At 45.7% G+C, this 22,391-nt stretch overlaps 1 protein-coding gene across 6 annotated transcripts in view; it reads left to right on the forward strand.

Moving 5' to 3' along the window:
* The window catches only part of PTPN3 (protein tyrosine phosphatase non-receptor type 3), a 109,772-nt gene that overhangs the window by 45,394 nt on the left and 41,987 nt on the right, over positions 1–22,391 (forward strand). For 2 of the 6 annotated variants that reach the window (XM_080940155.1, XM_080940154.1), the window contains exons 7-12: positions 2,628–2,680; positions 7,208–7,328; positions 8,470–8,557; positions 13,555–13,643; positions 17,617–17,680; positions 18,908–19,080. In XM_080940155.1, the coding sequence (XP_080796281.1) occupies positions 2,628–2,680; positions 7,208–7,328; positions 8,470–8,557; positions 13,555–13,643; positions 17,617–17,680; positions 18,908–19,080 (588 nt within the window). Of the gene's footprint in view, positions 1–1,106; positions 1,125–2,627; positions 2,681–7,207; positions 7,329–8,087; positions 8,391–8,469; positions 8,558–13,554; positions 13,644–17,616; positions 17,681–18,907; positions 19,081–22,391 lie in introns of those variants that run through there. The other 4 variants (XM_080940156.1, XM_080940157.1, XM_080940158.1 and 1 more) reach the window with 4 other exon arrangements.

Genomic DNA, 22,391 nt, shown 5'->3' on the forward strand with positions numbered 1-22,391 from the left:
TTACATGGGTTCTAGGGATTGAATTTGACTCACCCAGGCATTTGCAGCAAGTGACCTTGCCTGCCAGCACCTTAGCATTTTATTTTACCTTAGGGAGAAAATGGCAGCAGGAACGTTTACTGCAGTTCTCTTCATCCTGTGAGTTTAGTTCTACTGTAGAGGGTCATCAGAGGCCACTGGCCAACTGAGTCACAAGGAGGCTGGCAGTTATGACTCTTGACCGGAGGCAGGAAGCCCATGAGGCAAATGAGACCTGTATGGGTGGTGGGAATCACAGTAGGAATCAGGAACTCTGCAGGCCTAGAAAAGTCTCTGTGGGGTGCTGGGGATAAGCCAGAGAGAAAAGAGATTTCCCTGGACAACAAAAAGACTCCCCCATTCCAGCTGGAAGCCGATGGGGAAAGAAGGGACTTTTTCATGCTCACCGGACGGAAGAGAACAGCTTCAGGGTATGAAAGCAGGCCGAAGGTTGTGATAAGACATCCATCTGGAGGGATGGTGTCCGTGTGCATTAGGACAGGCTGGAATAGACCAGGGCTTCCCTCAGCCACAGTCCTGCCAGCCAGAGCCTCCTTGAAGGGGCTGGCAGAACCGTTGACGACTTGGTGATCACAGAGTTCAGAATCTTCACGAATTCTGTGCATTCCTTTCCCAGGGTAGGAGTAGAACATCCTTTCTCCAGTACAGACGACAGACCAGGTGCAAAGGGCTCCTCTTCTACAAGACGGCCTCCTTACACTTCAGGAGAACCCTGTGTGAAATGCCCATCTCTGTCCTCTGGAACTGTTCTGTGTAGTCATGGAAACCTGGTCTAGAGTTCCCTTATAGATAGGCAGATGCTTTGTTTGTCCATAAATAGTTTTCGCACCCATTATGAGGCAGGTTGCAGCCTGTGCTGGCCACCAGGCCAGGGTCTCCCCTTCTGCCTGCCCACACTCCAAACCCTGGCACCGCACTGTCCTCTCTGCTTTCCCAAACAGGATGCCCTTTGGAATTTCCAGACGAGCTGGTAGGAGCCCCACATCCTGGATTCGATCCCCCTAGAGCCCTGTCATTGTCATGTCTCCAGCAGAGCCATGTCTCCACCTGCTCTCAAGCTCATCTCCAAAGGGTTTTGTTGTGAGGTTAGCATTTTCGTTGAGATGTCGAAGCATCTCTTCTGTGCAGAGATGGCCGTCCCTTCGCTTGGCACCTAGAGGCCCAAACCACAGAGACAAAGGAATGTGCACAGGAGCATGTGGAATGTTGAGACAGGAGTATAGGCGGACGTAGTTCTCTACTATGTATTTTGAGCACTAATCACTCTTTGGGAATTTGTTTTCTTCAGTCTCCACAGGCTCTTTCTGTCTAGTGTGAGCCTCCATAGCCTGTTTCTAGGCTGTCCCCCAAATCCACTCCGCTGTCCATCTTCTAGCAAAGACTGAGTAGTAAGTGCAGCTCGTCTTAGTAGGAGAGTGGCAGCCTGTGTTTATCACATATTCACCTTTTCTGAAGATGCTGTCGCTCAGAACAGATAGATAACGAGCAACCCGGGGCACACAGAGGTACTTGTGGGCATCTGGACTTCAGGTAGGGAATGCTACCTTCAGATGTACCTTCGGAACCAGCAGGAGTATGGTGGACAGAGAGGGAAACTGCTGTGGGGGCCAACCAGATTACAGTGACAAATGGAATGACTCACTCGGGAACTTCATGGGCTGCCATGGAAACTACATGTTCTCTCAACTTGCCACGGGACTGGAAGACGCTTTTAACATCCTCTTGTCTCAGTGTTGCTGGCAAGGATGGCTCACTTGCCCGGTCGCTGTCCCCAGCCTTTTTCAGCCTGTTCTTGCATTCAGCAGTGGCCCTTGTTCAAGGTCCGCCAGCTGTTCTTGAGCAGAACAGAGTCAGGTTTGAATGGAGAAAAGAGAAAAATCCAGACAGGTAGCATCACTGGGAATAGGCATTCGGGAGGGCTGAGCTTAGCTGGCAATAAGAACAAATCCAGGCCAAGTTTGTGGATTTCTAATAGATGACAGCGAGGGAGGCAGAGATGGTTGAAACCTGTCAACCTCAGCAAGGTCGGTGGGTGTAGGAATAGTCGGTAGTTAGTGAACTAAGTAATTTAATTACAGAATTACAAATGTTAAAATACAGAAGAATTCCACACCTTACCCCATTTTTTTCCATTGTATAAAGTATCACCATTCTGGGAAGAGATAGAGGTACTTAGAGTCTTCAAGTCTCTAGGAGCCTAGGAGGTAGTCAGAGCCTTACAGAAAGTCTCAGGTCTTTATTAGAAAGATCGGAAGGCTACAGATTTATCTCAGATTCTATTTTCTCACTTCTTCTCTTACACTGTGAGCATGCTGTCCAATGTCAGGCCATTAGCTTCCTGGTATTTGTGACACTTACAATTTTAAACCAAAATAAAATGTTATTTATCTCCCCTCCCCCCAAAAAAAAAGCTCCTTACTGTATTCTGTGTGCCATTCGAGATTGATTTGTATTGGAGTTGTCTTTAAGATTCACTCACATTGCTCATTAACAGTTAATGGAGGAAAGAAAGCCATGGGCTGGGCTGTCTGTGATTGGTGCGTGTCTGTGGTTCTTCTGACGTAGCTAATCCTTATTTCTCCTGACAGGTTAACCTGCCCTCTCAACTCAGCCGTGGTTCTAGCATCCTACGCAGTACAATGTGAGTCCCGGGGGAGGTTGACTGGTGGTGGCTGGGAGGGAGGTTGGCTAGTGGTGGCTGGCTCATGTGGGCCAGCGGATCACTGGCCGCTCGCTGAGAAAGTCTCTTCCCCAGGATGCTGGGGTGGAGCACATCTCTTGCTGTCTTAATAGTAGAACATTTAACCTGAGCCACACACTCCTCTTGCTTGGGGATACCAGATGAACAGAGTGGTGCCTGGGGAAGGAATGGTGTGGTATTTCCCCCCAGGGAGCTATGAAACAGCAGACAGCTACAACCAGCTTTTTCCAGAGTCTCTGCCCAGGTATTTGGATCTGGTCTCCGTACAAACCCCGGAGGAACAATATTTATATCCCTCACCTCCTCTGAACATGGAAACCAAGACCTGGCTAGGTTGAGGAATTTGCTGGAAGGCACTTCTGCTGCTTGCTTGCTTGCTACCTACCTAAAATGCTACTGAGAGCTTGCAAATTTATATTCAGAGCTTCAGTGTAGCTAATGGGTTATCCAGGATCTATGACCACTCAGAAGTAGGAAGATCACAAGTTCAAAGTCATCCTCAGCTCCATAAGGCCAAAGGCCAACCCGAATTACATGAGACCCTCCTTTAAAAAAAAAAAAAAAAAAAAATATATATATATATATATATATATATATATATATGTGTGTGTGTGTGTGTGTGTGTGTGTGTGTGTGTGTGTGTGTGTATTATGTATAATTAATTTGAAGGTTTATATGTAGCCCATTTAAATATTATTTTAATATATAATCAACATAAAAATGAATGAGCTGTGGGGGGGGGGTGTTGTTCTGTTTTATTTTGCTTTGCTTTTTAACTAAGTCTCTGAGATCCAGTCTTGCTTTTGCAATTTCCATACTCTTCCAGTTGAACAAGCCACACTTAACTGCAGGTCCCGTGGTAGAAAGTCTGGGTAGAGTTTTCCAACCAAGGCTCTTTGTAAACCATAGAAGAAATCCCCTTTTCCCATCAGCAATTAAGCATACTCTGTGTCAGATCCTGTACAAGGTGAAATGCCACTTGGCCATTCATTAGCTGTGTGACACCTTCCCAGAGTGCCCTGTTGGTTGTATAGAGTCATATACTTTAGCATAAGACTGAAGTCCCCTCTGCCTTTCCAGAAGTCTCAGCTCACAGCATGTCAGGTAGCTAAGAAAGCAGGATGATCAGGTCTCAGAGCAGGTGCAGGCCAAATCTTACTGTGGTCTCACAAGCATGAAAGAAAGAAGGAAGGAAAGGAGGACAGAAAGACAGATAGACACACACTTGGGCTATTGAGGAGGCCCCAGGTGTATTCCCCTGAAACAAAGGTGAAGAACTAGGCCAGTGGGCCACAGCTTACCTCCATTGAGTGGAGGAAGGAGGATTGTGGAGGGTGTCCCCACGATGTCGAGCATACATCAAGCTTTTTCACTGCTAAGACACACTCAGCTTCAGCCCCATCCCACCAGCCTCCTCTTTGCATGACAAACAACTCAGAAGAGGTTGTCCTCTGGGACAGATCAGCACGTTGCGTCCACTAGGAAGACATGGATCAGGAGCTAGGGCACCAACAATAGACCAAAGAAACGATTCCATCCAAATCCAGGTTAGTGAACTGCCAGGTTTATACTTTAAAGGACTGTGGCTGACTTCAGGAACAGCTGCCTCACCAGAGACCCACCCAACATGGATGACCTCCCCAGGCTGCACAGATAACCTCTCCTTCAGCTAACATTCCACATACCATGTACTGAATTCAGCACCTTTTGAGACCAGGAAGAGCTGAGGTTGGAGAGAATGAGAGGCTGGAATCTGAAGTGAAGGGCTGATAATTTACCTCACTCCTTCTGCGGGGGGGGGGGGGGGAGACTCTGTCTTGTGAGGCTCTGGGGCTCTAGTCACAGCTGCTATGATTAAGATGGTGTCTGCCATGTCATGACACAGGGCGGTCATTTATAACAAATAGTCAGAGTCTGTGTCCTCATCAATCTCTAGATTTATGGCTCCCATGAGTGACAAAGGCAGGGATCCTCTCACATTGAAGCCAGCTGGAACATCCAAGCTGATCAGCAAGAACTTAAGGAAGGCTTAGTTTAACCTCGCCCTATTCATTTGTCTTTGAGATATCACCTTCCTTCTCACCTGTGAATGGGGGTGTCTGGTGCTTAGCAACATGGCTGCTTCAGGTTAAACAGTGCTCTTGAAGGTGGCCTGTAGTCAAAAATCCCTTAGTACCGAGTCTACACTGAAGGAGTCATTGAGAACAGGGATGGAAACCAATGTCTTCTGGGTCTTAGCTTTTCCTCCCATCTGCATGCCTTGACCTTCCAGACCCTTGTGTGGCGAGCAGGACCAGAAGTATCTGATCTACTTTGTAGGACTGTGGAGGAGAGAACATGAGCCCCTGTATGAAGCACTCTTACCGTAGCGTCTTTTCCTGTCTGTCCCGAAGAAAACTGTTAAGTTGTGTATAAGGTGGGAGAGATGACTCCTTGTGTCAAAACACTCTTGGCCAGCAAAGCCTGTCAGCCTGAGGTCAGCCAAGGAGCCCATAGTAAAAGGAGAAAACTAGCTCCTGGAAGTTGTCAACTGACCCCCACACATACCGTAGAGAATAAAAAGTAAATGTAAACATTGGCCATGAGAAGCAATAAGCTGTAATTAGAAATTAAAGGCCTACATTTAAGACATCCTGTTCCAAGCTTCCTACTGTGGGAGATTGATAAAAGAGCGACCGAAGGCAGTCCCGGAACCTCAAAGGTAGACGCTGGCTGAGGCCGGACACTCAACATTACTGTCATACTAATAAATCACTGGTCACCAGATAGGCCATTGAAGTCTAAGTTCTTTCTATTCCTAAGTGAATACACATATATTTGCATGTTCTGCTGACATTTCTCATAGGACTAATTCTTAGATATAAAACTAAGTACATTTTGTCTGATACATTTTGTCAGGTTGTTTCAAGATGGGTGTCTAGTATTTAAGACCTATCTCTGATCTGCTAAGCTAGGTAGTTTCTTATTAGATCAAGAAGTTAGGGGGCGGGGAGGACTGGAGAGATGGCTCAGCGGTTAAGAGCACTGACTTCTGTCCCCAAAGTCCTGAGTTCAATTCCTAGCACCCACGTGGTGGCTCACAACCATCTGTAATGGGATCTGATGCCCTCTTCTGGTGTGTCTGAAGACAGCTACAGTGTACTCATATAAATAATACAATTAATAAATTTTTTAAAAAAAGAAGTACAATGTTCAAGAGAGAAAATACTTCCAGCTCAGTGGCTGAACATTGATGCTAGCTAGTCAGGGTCTTATACGGCACACAAAAAAGAGGGCTTGGGAAATATGTAGTCACTCTATAAAGTTTCCTGAGCCTCTGCCACAAGCAGGCTCCCTTGGGATGAAGGGAGCTCTGCAGCCTACTGGAGATGAGAAACAGCACACAGTGTGTGCCCTGTGCTGCTTGGGGAGGGGAAGGGAATCTAGAAAAGTGTCAGAGAAGTGAGCCCCAAGAAAAGGCTCCAAGATGCAGGTAGAGTTAGAAGACTAGCCAACTGAGGTCTCGCCCCCTGGCCAGGTGGATTGCTTGAAACATGGGAACCTGGGACTCAGACTTGGGGCGAGTGTTCAGCAGATAAGACAAGCCCTGTGGTAAGATGCAGGGATGCTTCTGTCTTCTTGTCTGTTTACTAAGAGTCACCTGTGCTGTGTGGTGTGTGAGGGCTTGGTGTGTCTCAAGCCCTCCAGTGATATGATATCATTGACACCGTCAGCAGCCCCTCACCCCCACATGAGTATGGCTGCAGTTTCCCCCTAGTGGTCATCCCAGAGCTCAACCTTCCCCGAGGGGAACGTTCTCTGCTCTCACATTGATCAAGTTTGTCAGTGACTTTGCTAAAGCAGGACGCTTAGAGTTTATTCCTGTTGGATGGAAGCTGGGTGCGGATGACTAGTTAACAGGACAGATGAGCAAATAGAACGATCCAGAAGGTTCTCCCTGAGTTATCGAAGCCAACAGGAAAATTAAAGAGGCATTTGCAGCATTCTGTTGGCCTTTCTGGACTCAGCAACTCACTGGACGGACAGACAGGGGAAATGGGGTGCTTACAGTGATCCCTCTCACCTGGGTCTTTACTGAAAATAGCCTGGGTTGGGGGTGGGGTTCTTCTCCCTGGGTCTGTTTCTTCCTCTTTAACGTGAACCCTGATGAAGATATATTAATTCATTCTCACTGGGCATCCTGTAAGAGCATCCCAGGGATATCTTCTACAGCACACTACTGTGAGCTTAACTTTCTCGACCCCTTACGCCTGCACTTTCGTGGAATTTAGCCCTAAGCAGGGGTTCCCATTAGAAGCATGGAATTGGGAGCTAATAAGGAGCTGGTTTACTTGGCTCAGGGTTTATCAGACCTGTTCCCCATGGAGGTATCTCTTCCGATGCTATCGATGTTATCGGTGCTTGTTGATAAGAACTGTAAGGTAGAGGCGAGGCTAACCTTGATTTTCCCTCATTCTATCTTGCTAGCTCACATTGGAGACTTTAATTCTTCCCTACATCATCCAGGCTATCTTGCCGACAGCCAGTTCATACCAGATCAAAATGACGACTTTTTAAGCAAGGTGGAGTCCCTCCATGAACAACACAGGTGTGGGCACTGGGGGCAGGGAGTGGGTTGTGGTGGGTGGGGCTGGGGCTTAGGAATTTAGGCTGGGTATTTTTATAGATAACCTACCTACTTTGTGTTTGATGTCCCTCTTGCCTTCCCGCAGTTTTCTGTATGTTTTAACCTAGGATGGTGACAAATGTATATTTAGCATCACTTGCTTTTTTTTTTTTTTTTTTTTTTTTTTTTTTTTTGTGAAGCCTAGAAGCGCCATAAGAATTGAGGGTGTTAGCTGGCGCGTTCCTCCTTCCAGATGTCATTGACCTTGGTTAATTCCTCAAGGTGATGCCCATTTTCAGTCTGATTGATTGGCTTGCAAGCTGATTGAGCCAGGCGTGCCTTTTAGCATTTACCCCGTGTAATAAAGCAGGCCATTCCCTCTGGAGGGAATGGGGAGCTGGTGGAGTGGGTAGTCCCACGTTGACTGCTTTTCCTCCACAAAGGGAACGAGCTTTGCCTCTTCCAAATCCTTCCCACTCTTAGCCTCGTCTTCCCAGTCCTCACGTGACTTAGTGTTACTGTGGCAGCTGTTCTGTTCCAATTAAATGAGAACCATGATGACCTAGGCCAGCCCTCCAGAGACATCTCATTTCTTGGGAAGGGCCATAAAAACAAAGGGCAAGCTAGCAGCGAACCTTCTCAGAGGGCGCCGCCAGCCCTTTCTCCCGGAATTGCTCCTGGGACAGAAGTCAGCATCCTAAAATAGCACAGGGCCACGGGCGTTTGAAGCGTGAGGCCACTGTTGAGAGGACAGACAGGCAGAATGATCAAAGATTACCTATTAATTGAGCAACATGGCAGGAAGAGAGGGCAGGCATCTTGAAAAGCGATACAGTTTGTACTGTCGGGAGACCTCCCAGAGGGCCCACTAAGTGGGGAGGTGTCTTAGTAAAAACTGAAGGGTCCAGAGGAGGTCAGGTTCCATGGACAAGAAGAAAAACCTGCCTCATTAGGACTTAGAGATAGAGTGTTCACGGGACTGGCCAGAGGCACTGAGTAACTAACTGTTAATGACTTACAGAGAGCTATTACAACGTTTCCCAGGTATTCTTAAGTTTTAAAAGTTCAAGTTAATATTCTCTGTCTATTGGGTGAGTTCTGCATTTTCTCTTTTCTTCTGCAGTGGGCTGAAGCAGTCAGAAGCCGAATCTTGCTACATCAACATAGCTCGAACCCTTGACTTCTACGGAGTGGAGCTTCATGGAGGCAGAGTACGTACCGTTTAGCTCAGAAACTATTGTATTTTTAATCATGTAAGTTTGCAAACTTCCTTGGGAGATTGTTTCCCTCCTGTTATCACAAACGAGCTCTTTTAGAAGATACTTGGGGGCTAGGGAGGTGGCTCAAGGTATAAAGGCACTTGTTCTTGCAGAAGGCTGGGGTTTGATTCTTGGAACTCAAATGGAGGTTCAAAACCTTGTTGGGAACCAGGCCCGCATGAGGTGCACAGACATGCATGCAGGCAAAACACACATGCACGCACGCAAAGTAATAAATTAAGCAAATCTAAAGTTATTTTTTAAGAGAGATACTTGAAAAGTTGATTGAGTTTATCAGGGTCTTATTGGCCATTCAGTTGGTGTTTTCTCCACACTTCTAAGTGATCAGGGCGTAGAAGACTTAAAAGTTTTCAATGGGGGAAAATCCCTTTTTTTCCTGTTTTTTAACAGAATGATTGGTTTAAGGACCGAGGATGTCTCTAGGCTGGTAGAATGCATGTCTAGCATTCATGAGGCTCTGGGTTCAATTCTTCCCACACCACATAAATTAGGAGTGCTGGGGTGTACACTGATCGTAGCATTCAGGAGAGGCAAGAGGATCAGCAGTTCAAGGTCACCCTCAGCCACATACTAAGACAGAGGCCGGTGGGTGCCCTCATGGCAAAGCGGGAAGGTGTTTCTATTTCCACGGATGCATATCATATGTTGTTCATGCTTAACCACTTGTCTCCCTCCCCTGTCTGTCCTCCCCCCCCACCCACTTCTTCCCTTCAAATGTTCCCTCTTCTACATTTACACTACTTTATAAGGACATTTTTAAGTGGCAATTTGCTAAGCCAAGGTTTCTACTACATCTTAAGCTGTACTCAGATTAGAAACTGTTATTCAAATACAGTAACATGTATATGTTTGTATATGGTGTGTATATGTGCTGCTTGTGTGTGTGTGTGTGTATGTGGGGGGGTGTGTTTGTAGGTATAGCTAGATGCAAGGTACACACGTGCCTGTGGAGACCAGAGGTTAGTCCTTCTCCATCCTCATCTTTTCAAACAACATCTATCACTGAACTTCATACTCGCTTCCTGACTGCCCAGTAAGCTCCAAGGATCCAAACGTGTCTTCACTTCAGTGCTGGGATCATAGTCATGCAAGACCGTGCCTGGAGGCTGGGGATTGGAACTCCAGCCTTCATGTTTACACAGCAAGCACTTGACCGCCTGAGCCAGCTCCCCAGCCCTATTTGAGTTTACTAGATTTATAGAAGAAATAACGGTGGCATGATTGTGAGACTGATAAATATTTTACATAGTGATTAGTTTAGAAAACAATACATGCTGTCTGCTGGGCAGATTTCTGTGTCCGGGTAGACAGTTTTTTCCAAAAATTCCATCACCCTGCGGATTATCACTTTCCCCACTTTATAGATGGGGGGCTGATTCTCTGGTGTTAACAGAGGTCACTCAGCACCTAGGTGGTCAGTACATTGGCTCAGCACTGGCATAGTCACTTGTGTTGCTATGAAGAGACAACCATGGCTGAGGCCTTAGAAAATAAAACATTTATTGTAGCTCATGATTTCTGAGAGTTACAGTTCAGTAGGGAGCATGACAGCAGGCAGGTTTGGCTCTGGGGCAGTAGCTGAGACCTACAGTCTGATCATGAGACATGAGGCAGAGAGTACGTGAGAGCTAACTGGGAGTGGTACTGCTTTTGGTACTGGTCTTTTGAAACCTGAAAGCATGCCCTGCCCCCAGTGACACACCTCCTCTAACAAGGCCCCGCCTCCTAATACTTCCAAAACAGTTCTACTAACCGGGGACCAGGCATTTAAATATATAAACCTGGGCAGTGTATGGTGGTGTGTGACTTTAATCCCAGCACTCGGGATACAGAGGCAGGAGGATCTCTTGTGGGTTTGAGACCAACCTGGTCTAAATAGTGAGTTCCAGGACTACATAAAAAGACCTGTCTCAAAACAAATATATTAGCCCATGAGGTTCATTCTCATTCAAATCACCACACTGACGCATGTTCAGCATTTTAGTGCTGACACCCTAACATTTGCCTGCTATCGGCCCTCTTGTACCCACAAAGAAACGGTTACTGGGCTGGGGAGATAGCTCACTTCATAAAGTTGTCATTGGAAAAGCAGAAGCTCAGCACCCGTGTAAGAAGCCAGGCCTGATGATCTTTGGAGACAGGAGACTCCTGGGCCAAGTTAGACCAGCTTCCCTTTGTGATGAGCTTCTGACCTCCAAACTCACAAAATACACACATGCAAGAGCACCTGCAGGGACACACCCACACAGTTAATTAAACACCAGCTAGAGGCTAGTCTTTGTTCCAGGTGTTTTCCTTGGAGACCCTCGATCTCATTTTAGGGTCGTAGAAACCTCAAATTTGTGTTCTTAATCATCTTCATTTACAGACGAAGCCTGTGGGAGTTAATTCAAGCTTTCTTTCTTTCTTTCTTTCTTTCCTTTTTTTTTTTTTTTTTTTTTTTTTTTTTTGCCTGTTTAAAAGTCTATACTACCAGGATGCCCTTAATCCCAGCACTCTGGAGGCAGAGACAGAATTGGAGGCCATGCTATATGGTATAAAGTGAACTCCAGGGCAGTCAAGGTTACACAGAGAAACCCTGTCTTGAAAAAACAAAAATAAAAAATAAAATAAAATAAAATAAGAATAAATAAAAATCTACACACTGTTTGAAGCTTATAGAAACATTTGAACTTCGTTTTCCTTCTGTCCCTTGAGCTCTGTAACATGGGTCATAAAAGGGAGAAAATATATTTGCTCTTGTACGTTAACAGCTTTGGATTGTAAGTCGTAATTTTTAGCCCCTTTTCAAGTTTTCTTCCTCTTGATAGAATATTTCCGAGAACCTAGTCAGTGGCAGAATGGGAATTTCTGTTGACACCAGACTTAACCTTCATCTTCTCTACCCTCAGCCCTCGGAAACGAACCCCTCAGGCTAGCAGGGTGCACACCAGTTCTTGGGAGGTTGAGGCACAAGGAATGTAATAACCTTGAAGCCAATCTGGGCTACTTTGTGAGTTCTAGGCCAGCATGGTATACATATTAAGACCCTATCCTGAAAGAAAAAAAACATATCACGTGATGGTTAAAAGTACTCATTACTCATGTAGAAGACGGTTCCCAACACCCACATGGTAGCTTACAACCATCCATAACTCTAGTACCAGGGGACCCAGTGCCCTCTGAGGACACCAAGCACAAACAGGGTCCACTTACATACATGCACACCCAACACTTGCACATAAAATAAAATGAATAAAAAGAATTTCAAACGCTCCATATGTGCATGCGAGTGTACACACACACACACACACACACACACACACACACACAGAGCTATTCCGGGTTTGGAGGCAGATGATCAGCTGAGGTCCAACCTCAGTCCCTCCAGTTGTTAGAGGGATTGCTTTGCATTAGGCAGTACTAAATGGATACTCCCATAGCTGAGTAGCTTGGTGCCACAGTAGAGTTCTATATTGTCCTTGAGTTCCTTCTCTTCAGGCAGCTTCTTACCACCCAGTAACTCCCTTCCCAGTCTAGGCTCCTTCTCCAGAGCTTCCTACTTTTCCCATGTGACTTGCTTGTTGTCAGAAGCGCAAAGGTGACACACAGCTTGTCAGTGCTTCCAACAAGAACAATCATGTCACTAATGCTCAGAGCGTGGTGGCCAGAGTTGGTCACATGATCTGTTCTGGCGTCTGGGGCTGGTGTGGGAATTTAGGAAGTAGCTAACTGGGGTAAACTGTGGTTATCCAGAGTAAAGGTGTACACTGAAAGACAACAGAATGCCTGACAAGACTCAGTCCTCGGCCCACCGCGCCATTCGCGCAGCGCCATTGGCTGGTCCGTTCTTCCTGTACTTGTGGCGGCCTTGTTCTTCACCGTTCTGGCTTTGGCTTCCTGTGGGGGTTTTAGCCTGGTGCCCGGTGCAAATTACTCAGGCCTTCTTCTGCATCAGTACCACCTCCCTGTCCACCCTCAGTGCTTCCCCATCTTCCTTTGTTGCTCATAAACGGTGGCCCCAACCGTAACGGAAAATGAACATTTGTTACACCTGCCAAGTGCCAATCCACAGATCTGTTCTGGGTTCTTCTATTCTGTACTTTCAGCCTGGTACAAACCTTTGAGGGAATCCCAAAATTTATACAATTCAAAGAGGGGGAAATGAAGGCTCCTGAGCTCCAGGTAACTCAGGCTGAGAGGAAGGCCAGCAGGTTACACTCCCTCCCTCAATGCCCAATGTTTGTACGTAATATCTGATTGGAAACATAAATTGTATGTGACTTGAGGAAGGAACTCCGTCTCTTTGAATGTTACTTGCTTATACTCAAGTAGATTTAAAACAGCTTTAAATTCTGTTTTCCTTCTGTGTCTGTATAATATATGGATGGCAGTGCCAAGCAGGAAAGACCTTAGCCAGTGTAATTCCATTGGATTCATAAGTAACATTTGTTTCTTAATTGGGTTTAGCGTCGAGTCTGCATGTGTAATTTTTCTTTATCATTTCATAATAGCTAAAGCTTTTTTTCCGTAATTGAAATTGAGATTTGTACGGATCTGTATGGGGAAGAGGCCTGTTTGAGTCTCAATGCAGCTCCCAAAAGCTGATGGTTGAAAATTCAAGAATGTTTACGTGTGACTCTGTGGAGTACATAATCATAATCGTATCTGGTAACATCCAAAACCAGGTATCCTGACATGGTGTGTGGGTGTGTTTGTGTGTGCATGTGTGCGCACGTGTTCTTGATGTGCTGTGTTCTCTTAAAAAGAACTGAGTTCCAGCTACTTGTTCTTAAATGGCTGCAAAGTGAGGTTTTTTTTTCCCTGTGTTCAGTGGCATTCCCCCTCTTGAGCGGATGCATACTGCTATTTATAAAGGCGTGGGTTCTTTAAAGTTAGCCGAGTAACACACTGTGACCCTGGACACTTCATTTCCCCCCCACCCCCAGGATCTGCACAATTTAGATCTAATGATCGGAATTGCGTCTGCAGGCATTGCGGTGTACCGGAAATACATTTGCACAAGTTTCTACCCTTGGTAAGTGCAAACACTTCATATTGTCTGAATCATGCTATAAAAATATGCCGAGCAAAAGTCACGCTAGCTCTAATTTTAAACCTTTATTTCTGAAGAATGGCTGGAGCTTCGCCGCTCTCCCCCTTCCCTTCTCCCCCGTCCCCCAACCTCCACTCCGCAGACCTCCAAGTTTTAGGCTCTGAGCTCTGAATTTGATCCATATTTGGCACTTGAAAAAGTTACCCTTGGTGTTCATTAACTTCTCTCCAGCAGTTGTCTTGTGGTTGGGCTAGTTGGTGGGTAATGACACGAGGCCGGTCTTGTTGAGAAATGCTTCCGTCCTGTTTTATGTGTGTGCAGTCGCTCTTAGATTCTGGTAACCCTGAACTTGCAAATAGAACTAAGTGTGTGAATGTTGTGTTCTCTTCTGCATACATGCCTATGGTAAAGTTTCCATCTATGAATTATGTCCACTGAGAGATGTATACTGTACTGAAAAATATGTAGATATACCCTCGCTCTCTCTTAACCAAGTCAAGGCCGCAGTATTTTCAAACTGTGGTTGACTCCAGGCAACTGAATCTATGGAAAGCATGAGTAGAGATAGCCAAGGGCAAACTCGATTGATTTTTCTTTTCAAGGTGAGTTTGAGTTCACTGTACCCAGGCAACGGAGCTTTCTTTGGGAAATATACCACCCAGATGATACATTTTAATAAATGATAACATGGTCGTGTGCAAGGCGGGGGTGGGGCAGGTCGAGGCTGCAGGCTGTGAGAGATACGTGTGTGGTGCACACGTGCAAAGAAAAGCAGCCACATGGGAGTTTATAGAAAGAGCTAAGGGTGGCAGAGTTTTGGAGGCCAGATTTGATGTTTAGGTTTATGCCTGTTCCTCAGTTTGACCACTTAGGACTTCACAACTGGAGACAGGATAAGGCTGATCACAGCATTATTTATAACAGGGATGATAACCTATAAATAAAGTTAAGAGGCACTAACCATGATCGCAGCTGTCGTATTACTGAGTGTCGGCAATATCCAAGTCCTGCTACTCTGTGTTCTTCTTATCTCGCTTAAACCTTGAGCAAGCCATTCTTATCCCTGACTTCTCAGCAGAGAAAGCTATACAGCAAGTTTGTAAGACTGTCAGGTTCATTCTGCTAATAATGGCGCATTTGAAACTTACATCCAGGCCTGGAGAGATGGCTTAGTGGTTAAGAGCACTCACTGTTCTTCCAGAGGTCCTGAGTTCAAATCCCAGCAACCACATGGTGGCTCACAACCATCTGTAAGGAGATCTGATGCCCTCTTCTGGTGTGTCTGAAGACAACTACAGTGTACTTATATAGAATAAATAAATCTTTAAAAAGAAAAAAAGAAAAGAAATTCACATTCAGTTTGTCACTCCAGGTATAATTTATTCTTAAATGCTTCCATAGGATGTATACTTAGAGACACTAGTTTTCAATTTTATGTACATTTGATTTTCAACAAATCATGCTATAATCCTGCTTTAGTGCTACCAGAGTCAGTATGACAGATGATAAGACCTTCTTGAGCCACCGATGCAGGAAACCTCAGCTATGACTTGGCTAGCTGGGGTGTGGCCTGTGGAGTTCTCTCGCCAGCTCAGAGCAAAGGACCAGGCAGTAGGCACAGGCCTAATTTTCTCTAAGTGCCTCCAATCCTCTAGTACTGTAACCCAGATGCCACCAGGGTCTGGCTCCGTCTGTGGCTGAATCTCTGAAGTTCCCATAAGTAGGTTCACATTTAGAGGCATATTTGGATCCCTTAAGGATATTTCAGATACCTGATAAGGGTATCTGACTTTGGATATCCTTAAAGATATCCAGAAGCCAAAAAGTCACAAAGCAAGTTTGTAAACAAAAGCCTCTGGGACAGGCCAGACAGAGACTCTTGGCACACCTTGGGCACACATGGACCCTTGAATAGGATAGAGTGTTCAAATCCATGAGCACCTCAGACTCCAACTATCAACAAATAAAAATCTCAGAGACCAATAGAGAGGTCGGTCCTGGGGATGAGCAAGGGCTGGTTACAGTAGGGTCCAGAGCCTACAGAAGTGATTCTAAAGAGGATAGGCTTTGGCCTTAGGGAGTACATTCTAGAAAGAAGGTACAGAGAATGTGTATTTCCAGGAACAGGGAGAACACAGTGGTCAGGCCAGGGAAGATGGTTGATTCAGGCTAGAGCATGCTGTGCTGTGGCCAGTGATTAGGAAGTGACTTGGCCACAGAAAGCCTCACAGGACACCAGAGTGGAGACTCAATTGTTGGTGCTCTTATGAGAACTAGATCTTCCTGAGTGCAGTGGTCACAGGGTATGGCTGTCTGCACCTTTTAGCACCTGTCTCCTTCATTAGGTTATATATGTCCAGGTGGCAGTACCTACTGTCTTGGTCCTTCTGTCCCTGGGACTTGGCACAGGACTTGGTTCCTCTAGACACACAGTATTCTTCATAGTTCCTGTGACCAGAGGGCAGTAGGCAGCCCAATGCAGAACCTGCTGTCTGGAAATCATCTCTGCGTTCTTCAGATTTGCCCTCGTGAAGAACACAGTCAAAAGACAGAGTTGGAAGTGCTGAAGGCAGAACCCTCTGAACAAGGGGGCCAAGCAGGAGACCCCCGTGCGAAGCCAGCAGCACACAAGCAGTCTGTGCCCAGCAAGACAAGGGTGGGAACTCACACAGTATGAGTAGGTTCCCCAGAGTCCCTCGAAACAGGACGTCCAGTTTGTGCCCCTCCTCGGGGACTGTATGGAGAAGACCTCACCACCTCGGAGTGGGGTGCTCCATTTATGGCTGCCTCAGAAAAACAGGACATAAGAGCTTTCAGATCTTGCCTTACTAGCCTGCAGTCATTCCCAAGACTGACTAGTTAAATAGGTGTTTGCTTTTAATATATATGCAAGTGTGCTGTGTGGGTGTCGGTCTGTCTTCCTCTGGGGAAATAGCCCTCGAGTAAACTTTCACTTTATGTACTCCATGTCTCTGTTCCAGAATGCTCTTAGCAAGGTCTTGATGTGACCCTAGAGACCAGGAGACTTCCTTTCTTCCCCCAGTACTGTGTGGATTATTGTAGCTTGTCATAGTGAATAGAATCTATTTCAAAGGTGAGCTCGTGCTGAGCTCGATGGCACACTTTTGTCATCCCAACCCTGGTGGGTAGGAGAGGGTAATCTCTGAGGATGCTGGCCTAGCCTCACGTAATTGGTGAGCTCGGGTCAAATGAGAGACCCTGTTTCAGAATGAGGGAGACAGCACCCGAGGAAAGATACCCAGCACTGCCAGCCTATGGTGTACCATAATCATCATGTAAGAACTTGGCGTGTTTACTCCATCTAAATTGTCTTAAGATCGTGATGAGAAGGGCTGTCATGGGCCACCTCTCAGCAGATAAAGGGTCCAAGATCCAAGGCTCAAACAAGCAGTGACATCTTTGAGCCTCAGCTTCCTCTTCTAGATATGGATAACCATATACCATTCTGGACTGCTGCAAAATAGAGACAGTTTCTAAAGCCCGTGGCAGTGGCCTGGTACGTGAATATATATTTGGGAATGACTGGTGCCTCTTATTCCGTATTATGCACACGTGGCTGTTAAGTAACAAAGCTGGGGTACAGCCCAGGCCTGTCCTCCCTCTGCTCCACACTGCCCTCAGCTGTCTTCCCCCATGGAGGCACCAGCTCCTGCAGGGCTTCAGTGTCACAAAGAGACTTACAGCAAAGCGTGCGCATGGCGCACACTCCTGGTTATTTAAAAGCTGCCTCACAATCCAGAGGCCCCGTGGAGATCCAGCTCTGTCAGCTCCTTGAGTTTGGCCAAGACACACTCCTAGCAGCCCGCCGTCATCGGAGGACCCGTGCAGAAGAGGGTCAGCCGTAGCCCGGCTGAGCCCCAATGTCCTTGTTTGATCTGCATCTCGCTTTATTTTTTGTGCTATGCGTGGTTTTGTTTTGCTTTGCTTTTTACAGGGTGAACATACTCAAAATCTCTTTCAAAAGGAAAAAGTTCTTCATACACCAGCGGCAAAAACAGGTGAGTTCCGTCCCTCCTTGCTGTGTTTGCTGTGTTGCTGAGGATTGTTCCTCTCTCAGCTCCTTGGGCATTGCTTTCTGTGTCTTAGGAAGGAAAGACTGGCTGTCACTGTGGTCTTCAGACCCTGTGGTCATCTCCATTAGTCAGTCGGCGCCTGTGTGGAGAATGAACTTGCTTTATAGTTAGACTCTAGGTCTAGACTCTGCCTCTTCCCCTTAACAGCTGGACATTTTCTTTCATCTCCTCTAGCCCGTATTACCTTGTTTCTAGACGCTCAAGTAACAAATGCCCACTTTTCCGGGAGCTTGTATGCATCAGACAAAAGGGTCCAGTTTGGGCCCCTGGCAGGGCATAGCAGGAACCGACTGGGTTCTTACAAGAGGCAGGATCCTAGACAACCCTGTTTGTTTGCTTAAGCCACAGCAGAAGTACACCCCGTAAAGAAGTCAAGGCTCCCGCGGCCTCAGAGTGAGGGAGCTGGAATTTGAACCAAGGCCTGTTCCACACCACACCCTGTCTTGTTATGCTGTGTAGTTGTCACCGGCTGTCACTGTCCCAACTTTTCAAATATGATATGCCCTTAGACTGGGCCCACACGGAGGATGGGTCCTTAGAAATGGGATCACTAAAGCTCAGAGTGCCAAGGACTGGAACTTCGGATGTCTGATGGCCCCCACCCCCACCTCTGGTGCGGGGCGGGGGGTGGGGAGGGTCAGATGGTACCAAAATGCATATAGAATTGAGAAACGTAAACACAAATAGCCTGAAGACAAAACTAAGGACAGTTGCTTATTACATACGTGCACCGGCATGTACTCTGGGGTAAGAAACAACGAATGCTCAGGGTTCTAGCATCTCCACTGTCTGCTTGGTGGAAAAGAGTATTTCTTCAGGAAAGAGATGTCCACAGAGCTGAGTTTTACGGTTTTCAGACGGTAGCAGCAGATAAGCCCCCTCTTGAACTATGAGCAGGCTTGAGACAAGAGTGGATGTGAAGGATCCCAGGCAGGAAGACATGAACGCAGCTATTTCTGCCAGCACAGCCACGGAGGGTTCACAGTGGTGCTCCAAAATATTCCTGGGCCATTGGGGTGCGTCCGAAGCATCTGGAAGCCTGCCCCCTTCCTCTGTCACATCTTCCCTGGCTGTCACATATGGGTAGCAAGCTTGACACACTTTTACCATCCTGCACTCTTACAGCGAAATCTCTGCTGCTTTTCCTCGCAGGCTGAATCCAGGGAACATATCGTGGCCTTCAACATGCTGAATTACCGATCTTGCAAAAACTTGTGGAAATCCTGCGTCGAGCACCATTCATTCTTTCAGGCAAAAAAGTTACTACCTCAGGAAAAGAATGTTCTGTCTCAGTACTGGACTCTAGGCTCCAGGAACCCCAAAAAGTGAGTATACTTTCAGGAGACCATCCATGTTATCCTGAGATATTAATGTGTGCCGGTTGCCTCTGGCTCATGAACATCTTTGGGCAGAGAGGCAACTTTGGGGCTGGACTCCAGATTGCAGATCCCTGAGTGGTGGCTGAATCTCTCCAGGGGAGGCTGAGCCTTTTGTACACACACTCAAGTATATGTTATTTTTCCAGCATTAGCTTCTGCCCCCTCAACTCTGCTGTTGTCTGAATTCCCAGACAGCTAATACTGCAACTGCCACCACACCCTGTCCAGTAAAGGACACCAACTGTCAATCTGGGATCAACATGGTAGGCTTTCCACAGCTGGAGACCACTTAGCCTCCCCCCAATATTCATCCATAGGGCACACCATAAAAATGAACAAAGGCCTCCAGAGTCCGGTAACTTCAGAATATATTACCTATAATAGCTACAAAATAATTATTATAATTGACATTTACCTGGTGTTTATAACAGAAAGGGATATATTTAATTATATTTAGTTCTTGTAATGAGCCTGAGAAATGAATGGTACCTACAGAAATGATATTCAAAATACTTAATGGTTAGAACATTAAAATAAATTTATATACATATATCATATGTACATTATAATTTTTAAAGTAATAGTCTTTGGGTCTCTAAATTAACTGTGGAGCTTATATATATACATATGTGTATATATATTGTTTATTTATTCTAAGCCAGCTTTGTATAAGGCGCAACAAAAATTGTTTATTCAGTTGCTAGAATTTCTAAACCATTTGCTGGTTTTTCAAAACTGTGATTGATTATCATTAATGTGGCTTTCTAAGTGAAGCTCAAGTACGAGTTATTGTTTGATATAAAATTTCATAAGAATATTCTAGTGGCTTTCCTATGAAATGTCAGTCTTTGGGTAATATAATGATTTAGTAAGTGGCAAATTGCCTCTGGTAGGGGTGGTATTATTTCTTATGAGCCAAGAACAAACATTATCTTTAAAGTGGTTAGCTGTTACATTTCTGTCTACTTTTCCATGCATTCAATATTCTACTACTGAGCAGGCCATAAGAATAATGTAGGTTGGGGACAACTATAGAACCTTGTCCCCATGATGGAAGCTGAATCCTCTTCCTGCGTGGTGGTCCCTCTAGCCAGCCAGAGGCCTCAGATGAGAGCTGTTCCCAAGCGTGATGCAATCAGCCACCAGCAATAGCCTCGCTGTCTGCAGAGGGCTCAGCTGCTGCCATTTCGCAGGGCCAGCTGGTGAACATTCACGGGGTCATGCCATCCCGGGGGACTTCCCTGATGGAAGTAATGTTCCACTCCAAGCCTGACATCCCTCACTAGTAGCCTCGGGAACCTAGCGTGTGCAGCAGCAGCAGCAGCTGCAGCAGCCATCGAAGATTAGTGACCCATGTCTGTGAGAACTCTGGAGTCAGATTAGGTGCTCCAGCAGGTCAGATCTGCAGACAGATCTGTATAGTTAAGAAAGTCAGGTTAAAGAGACATATAATCAGTTTAGCATGAAAACGTATAGTTGAGCGTAAGGCATAGAAGTGCTGGTGAGTGTCTGTGCTGTGCACAGCTTCTGTGCTGCAGAGGAATCTCACTCCAGTCCGGTTGACAATGAGATGGCATACAGTTGGCAGGGCGCCTCCTTATTGTTGATGTGTTCGTGGGGCCCCCACTCAGATGTTATGATGCTACTCCACGGGTTCATTAGAAGGAGGCAGTTTTCTTCCAAATAAGAACCGCCTAGCCCTGATTCTCCAGGCAGATGGGAAGGTGGCATAGGAGGGACTGAAAGGCTATATTCCAATACCATGTGACAGAGTTCACATCCCTCTTTCCCTTGAGCTGTAACGTGCTGCGAACTTCTCCCTCTGCAAACAGTACAGGGTGCTGGCCGGGCCATAAGAACCCCTATTGTAGAGTGTACAGCAGCAATAGTTTATTATAGCTCAAGATTTGTGGGTCAGGGATTTAGGGTTTTGCCGGGGACTCTTCTGCTCCATTAGGCTCACCCTGTTACACAGGGATTTTTGTGACACAGAGTTTTAAAGCAACCGCTTATAAACTTTTTAATAGGGTCACTTGAGGAATAGAAGGCAATTTGGGGTACAAGTCATCAGTTTCCTATTGGTATCATCTTTTACTATACTGTTTTGATTAGATATATAATATATATAATTTGATTTTATATATTATATATATTTCTAATTCTGTCTCTTTAAATGTTTTATTTTGGCCTTATACACACACACACACACACACACACACACACACACACACACACACATATATATATATATATATATATATATATATATATATATATATATATATAAAATATTTCTACTTCTGACTCTTAAATTTTTTTACATTTATGTATGTATGTATGTATGTTTGCATGTATGTATGTATGTGTGGGTGGTATGGGGGGAAACACATGCCTGCCATGGTCCACATGTAGTAGTCCAAGGACAACTTCTGGGAGTCAGTTTTCTTCTGTCCTGTAGGTCATGGGGATTGAATTGAAGTCATTAGACTTGGTGGTGAGCACCAAGCTGAGTCATCTCAACAGCCCTCGTCACCTCCATTCATTTCACAGATGAGGAAGCCATGGTCAGCTCAGCCTCAGAGATACGTTCATCTCTAATAGATGTACAGAGGTCTGTATTGGGCCCTCTGCTAGGTTCCATGAAAGAAGAAATTTGTTCGTTATTTTCCAGGGACAATGGAACAGTCCCAAATTTCTATTAATAACCCATGACACGTGCTTTAGGGATCTGCCACGTTAAGCCTTGCAGCCTTGCTGCCTGCTTCCCTTACTTTAATTTACAGACTTAATTGGTGGTCACATGACCTCTGGTGTAACTGACTGCAGGGGAAGAAGGCTAGTGAGGCTACACTGAACTTGGATCAGAGCAGAGGCCGCGTTCGTTACTGTAGACTAGAATCTGAATTTCATTGTTTCTGCGTTCTCTTGTTTTGTCGGTTGGTCTTGGGACATAAAGACATACATGGAATGTTTAAGGCATTAGAGTATGGTGTAAAATTTTAAAATGCCAGAGCTGTTACCCTTAACAAGACTTCAAACATTGACTAAGGTCGTCTACTCCTCAGGACGTCAGTTCTCTTAACTATAAATAAAATCCAGAAATATCCTTCAGTCAAAGGATAGGACCTGAAACTGTTCTAAGTACATCCTCTGCTTCTCTATCAAAGAGTTCCCAGTGACTTATGGCCGCTGCATCTGGTGGCCGATGGGACAGAGATCTTCTGCAAGGATGACTGCTTTTATTCATGTCAGTGGGA

Source organism: Micromys minutus (assembly GCF_963924665.1).
Source record: "Micromys minutus genome assembly, chromosome: 28".
NCBI classification, from domain to species: domain Eukaryota; kingdom Metazoa; phylum Chordata; class Mammalia; order Rodentia; family Muridae; genus Micromys; species Micromys minutus.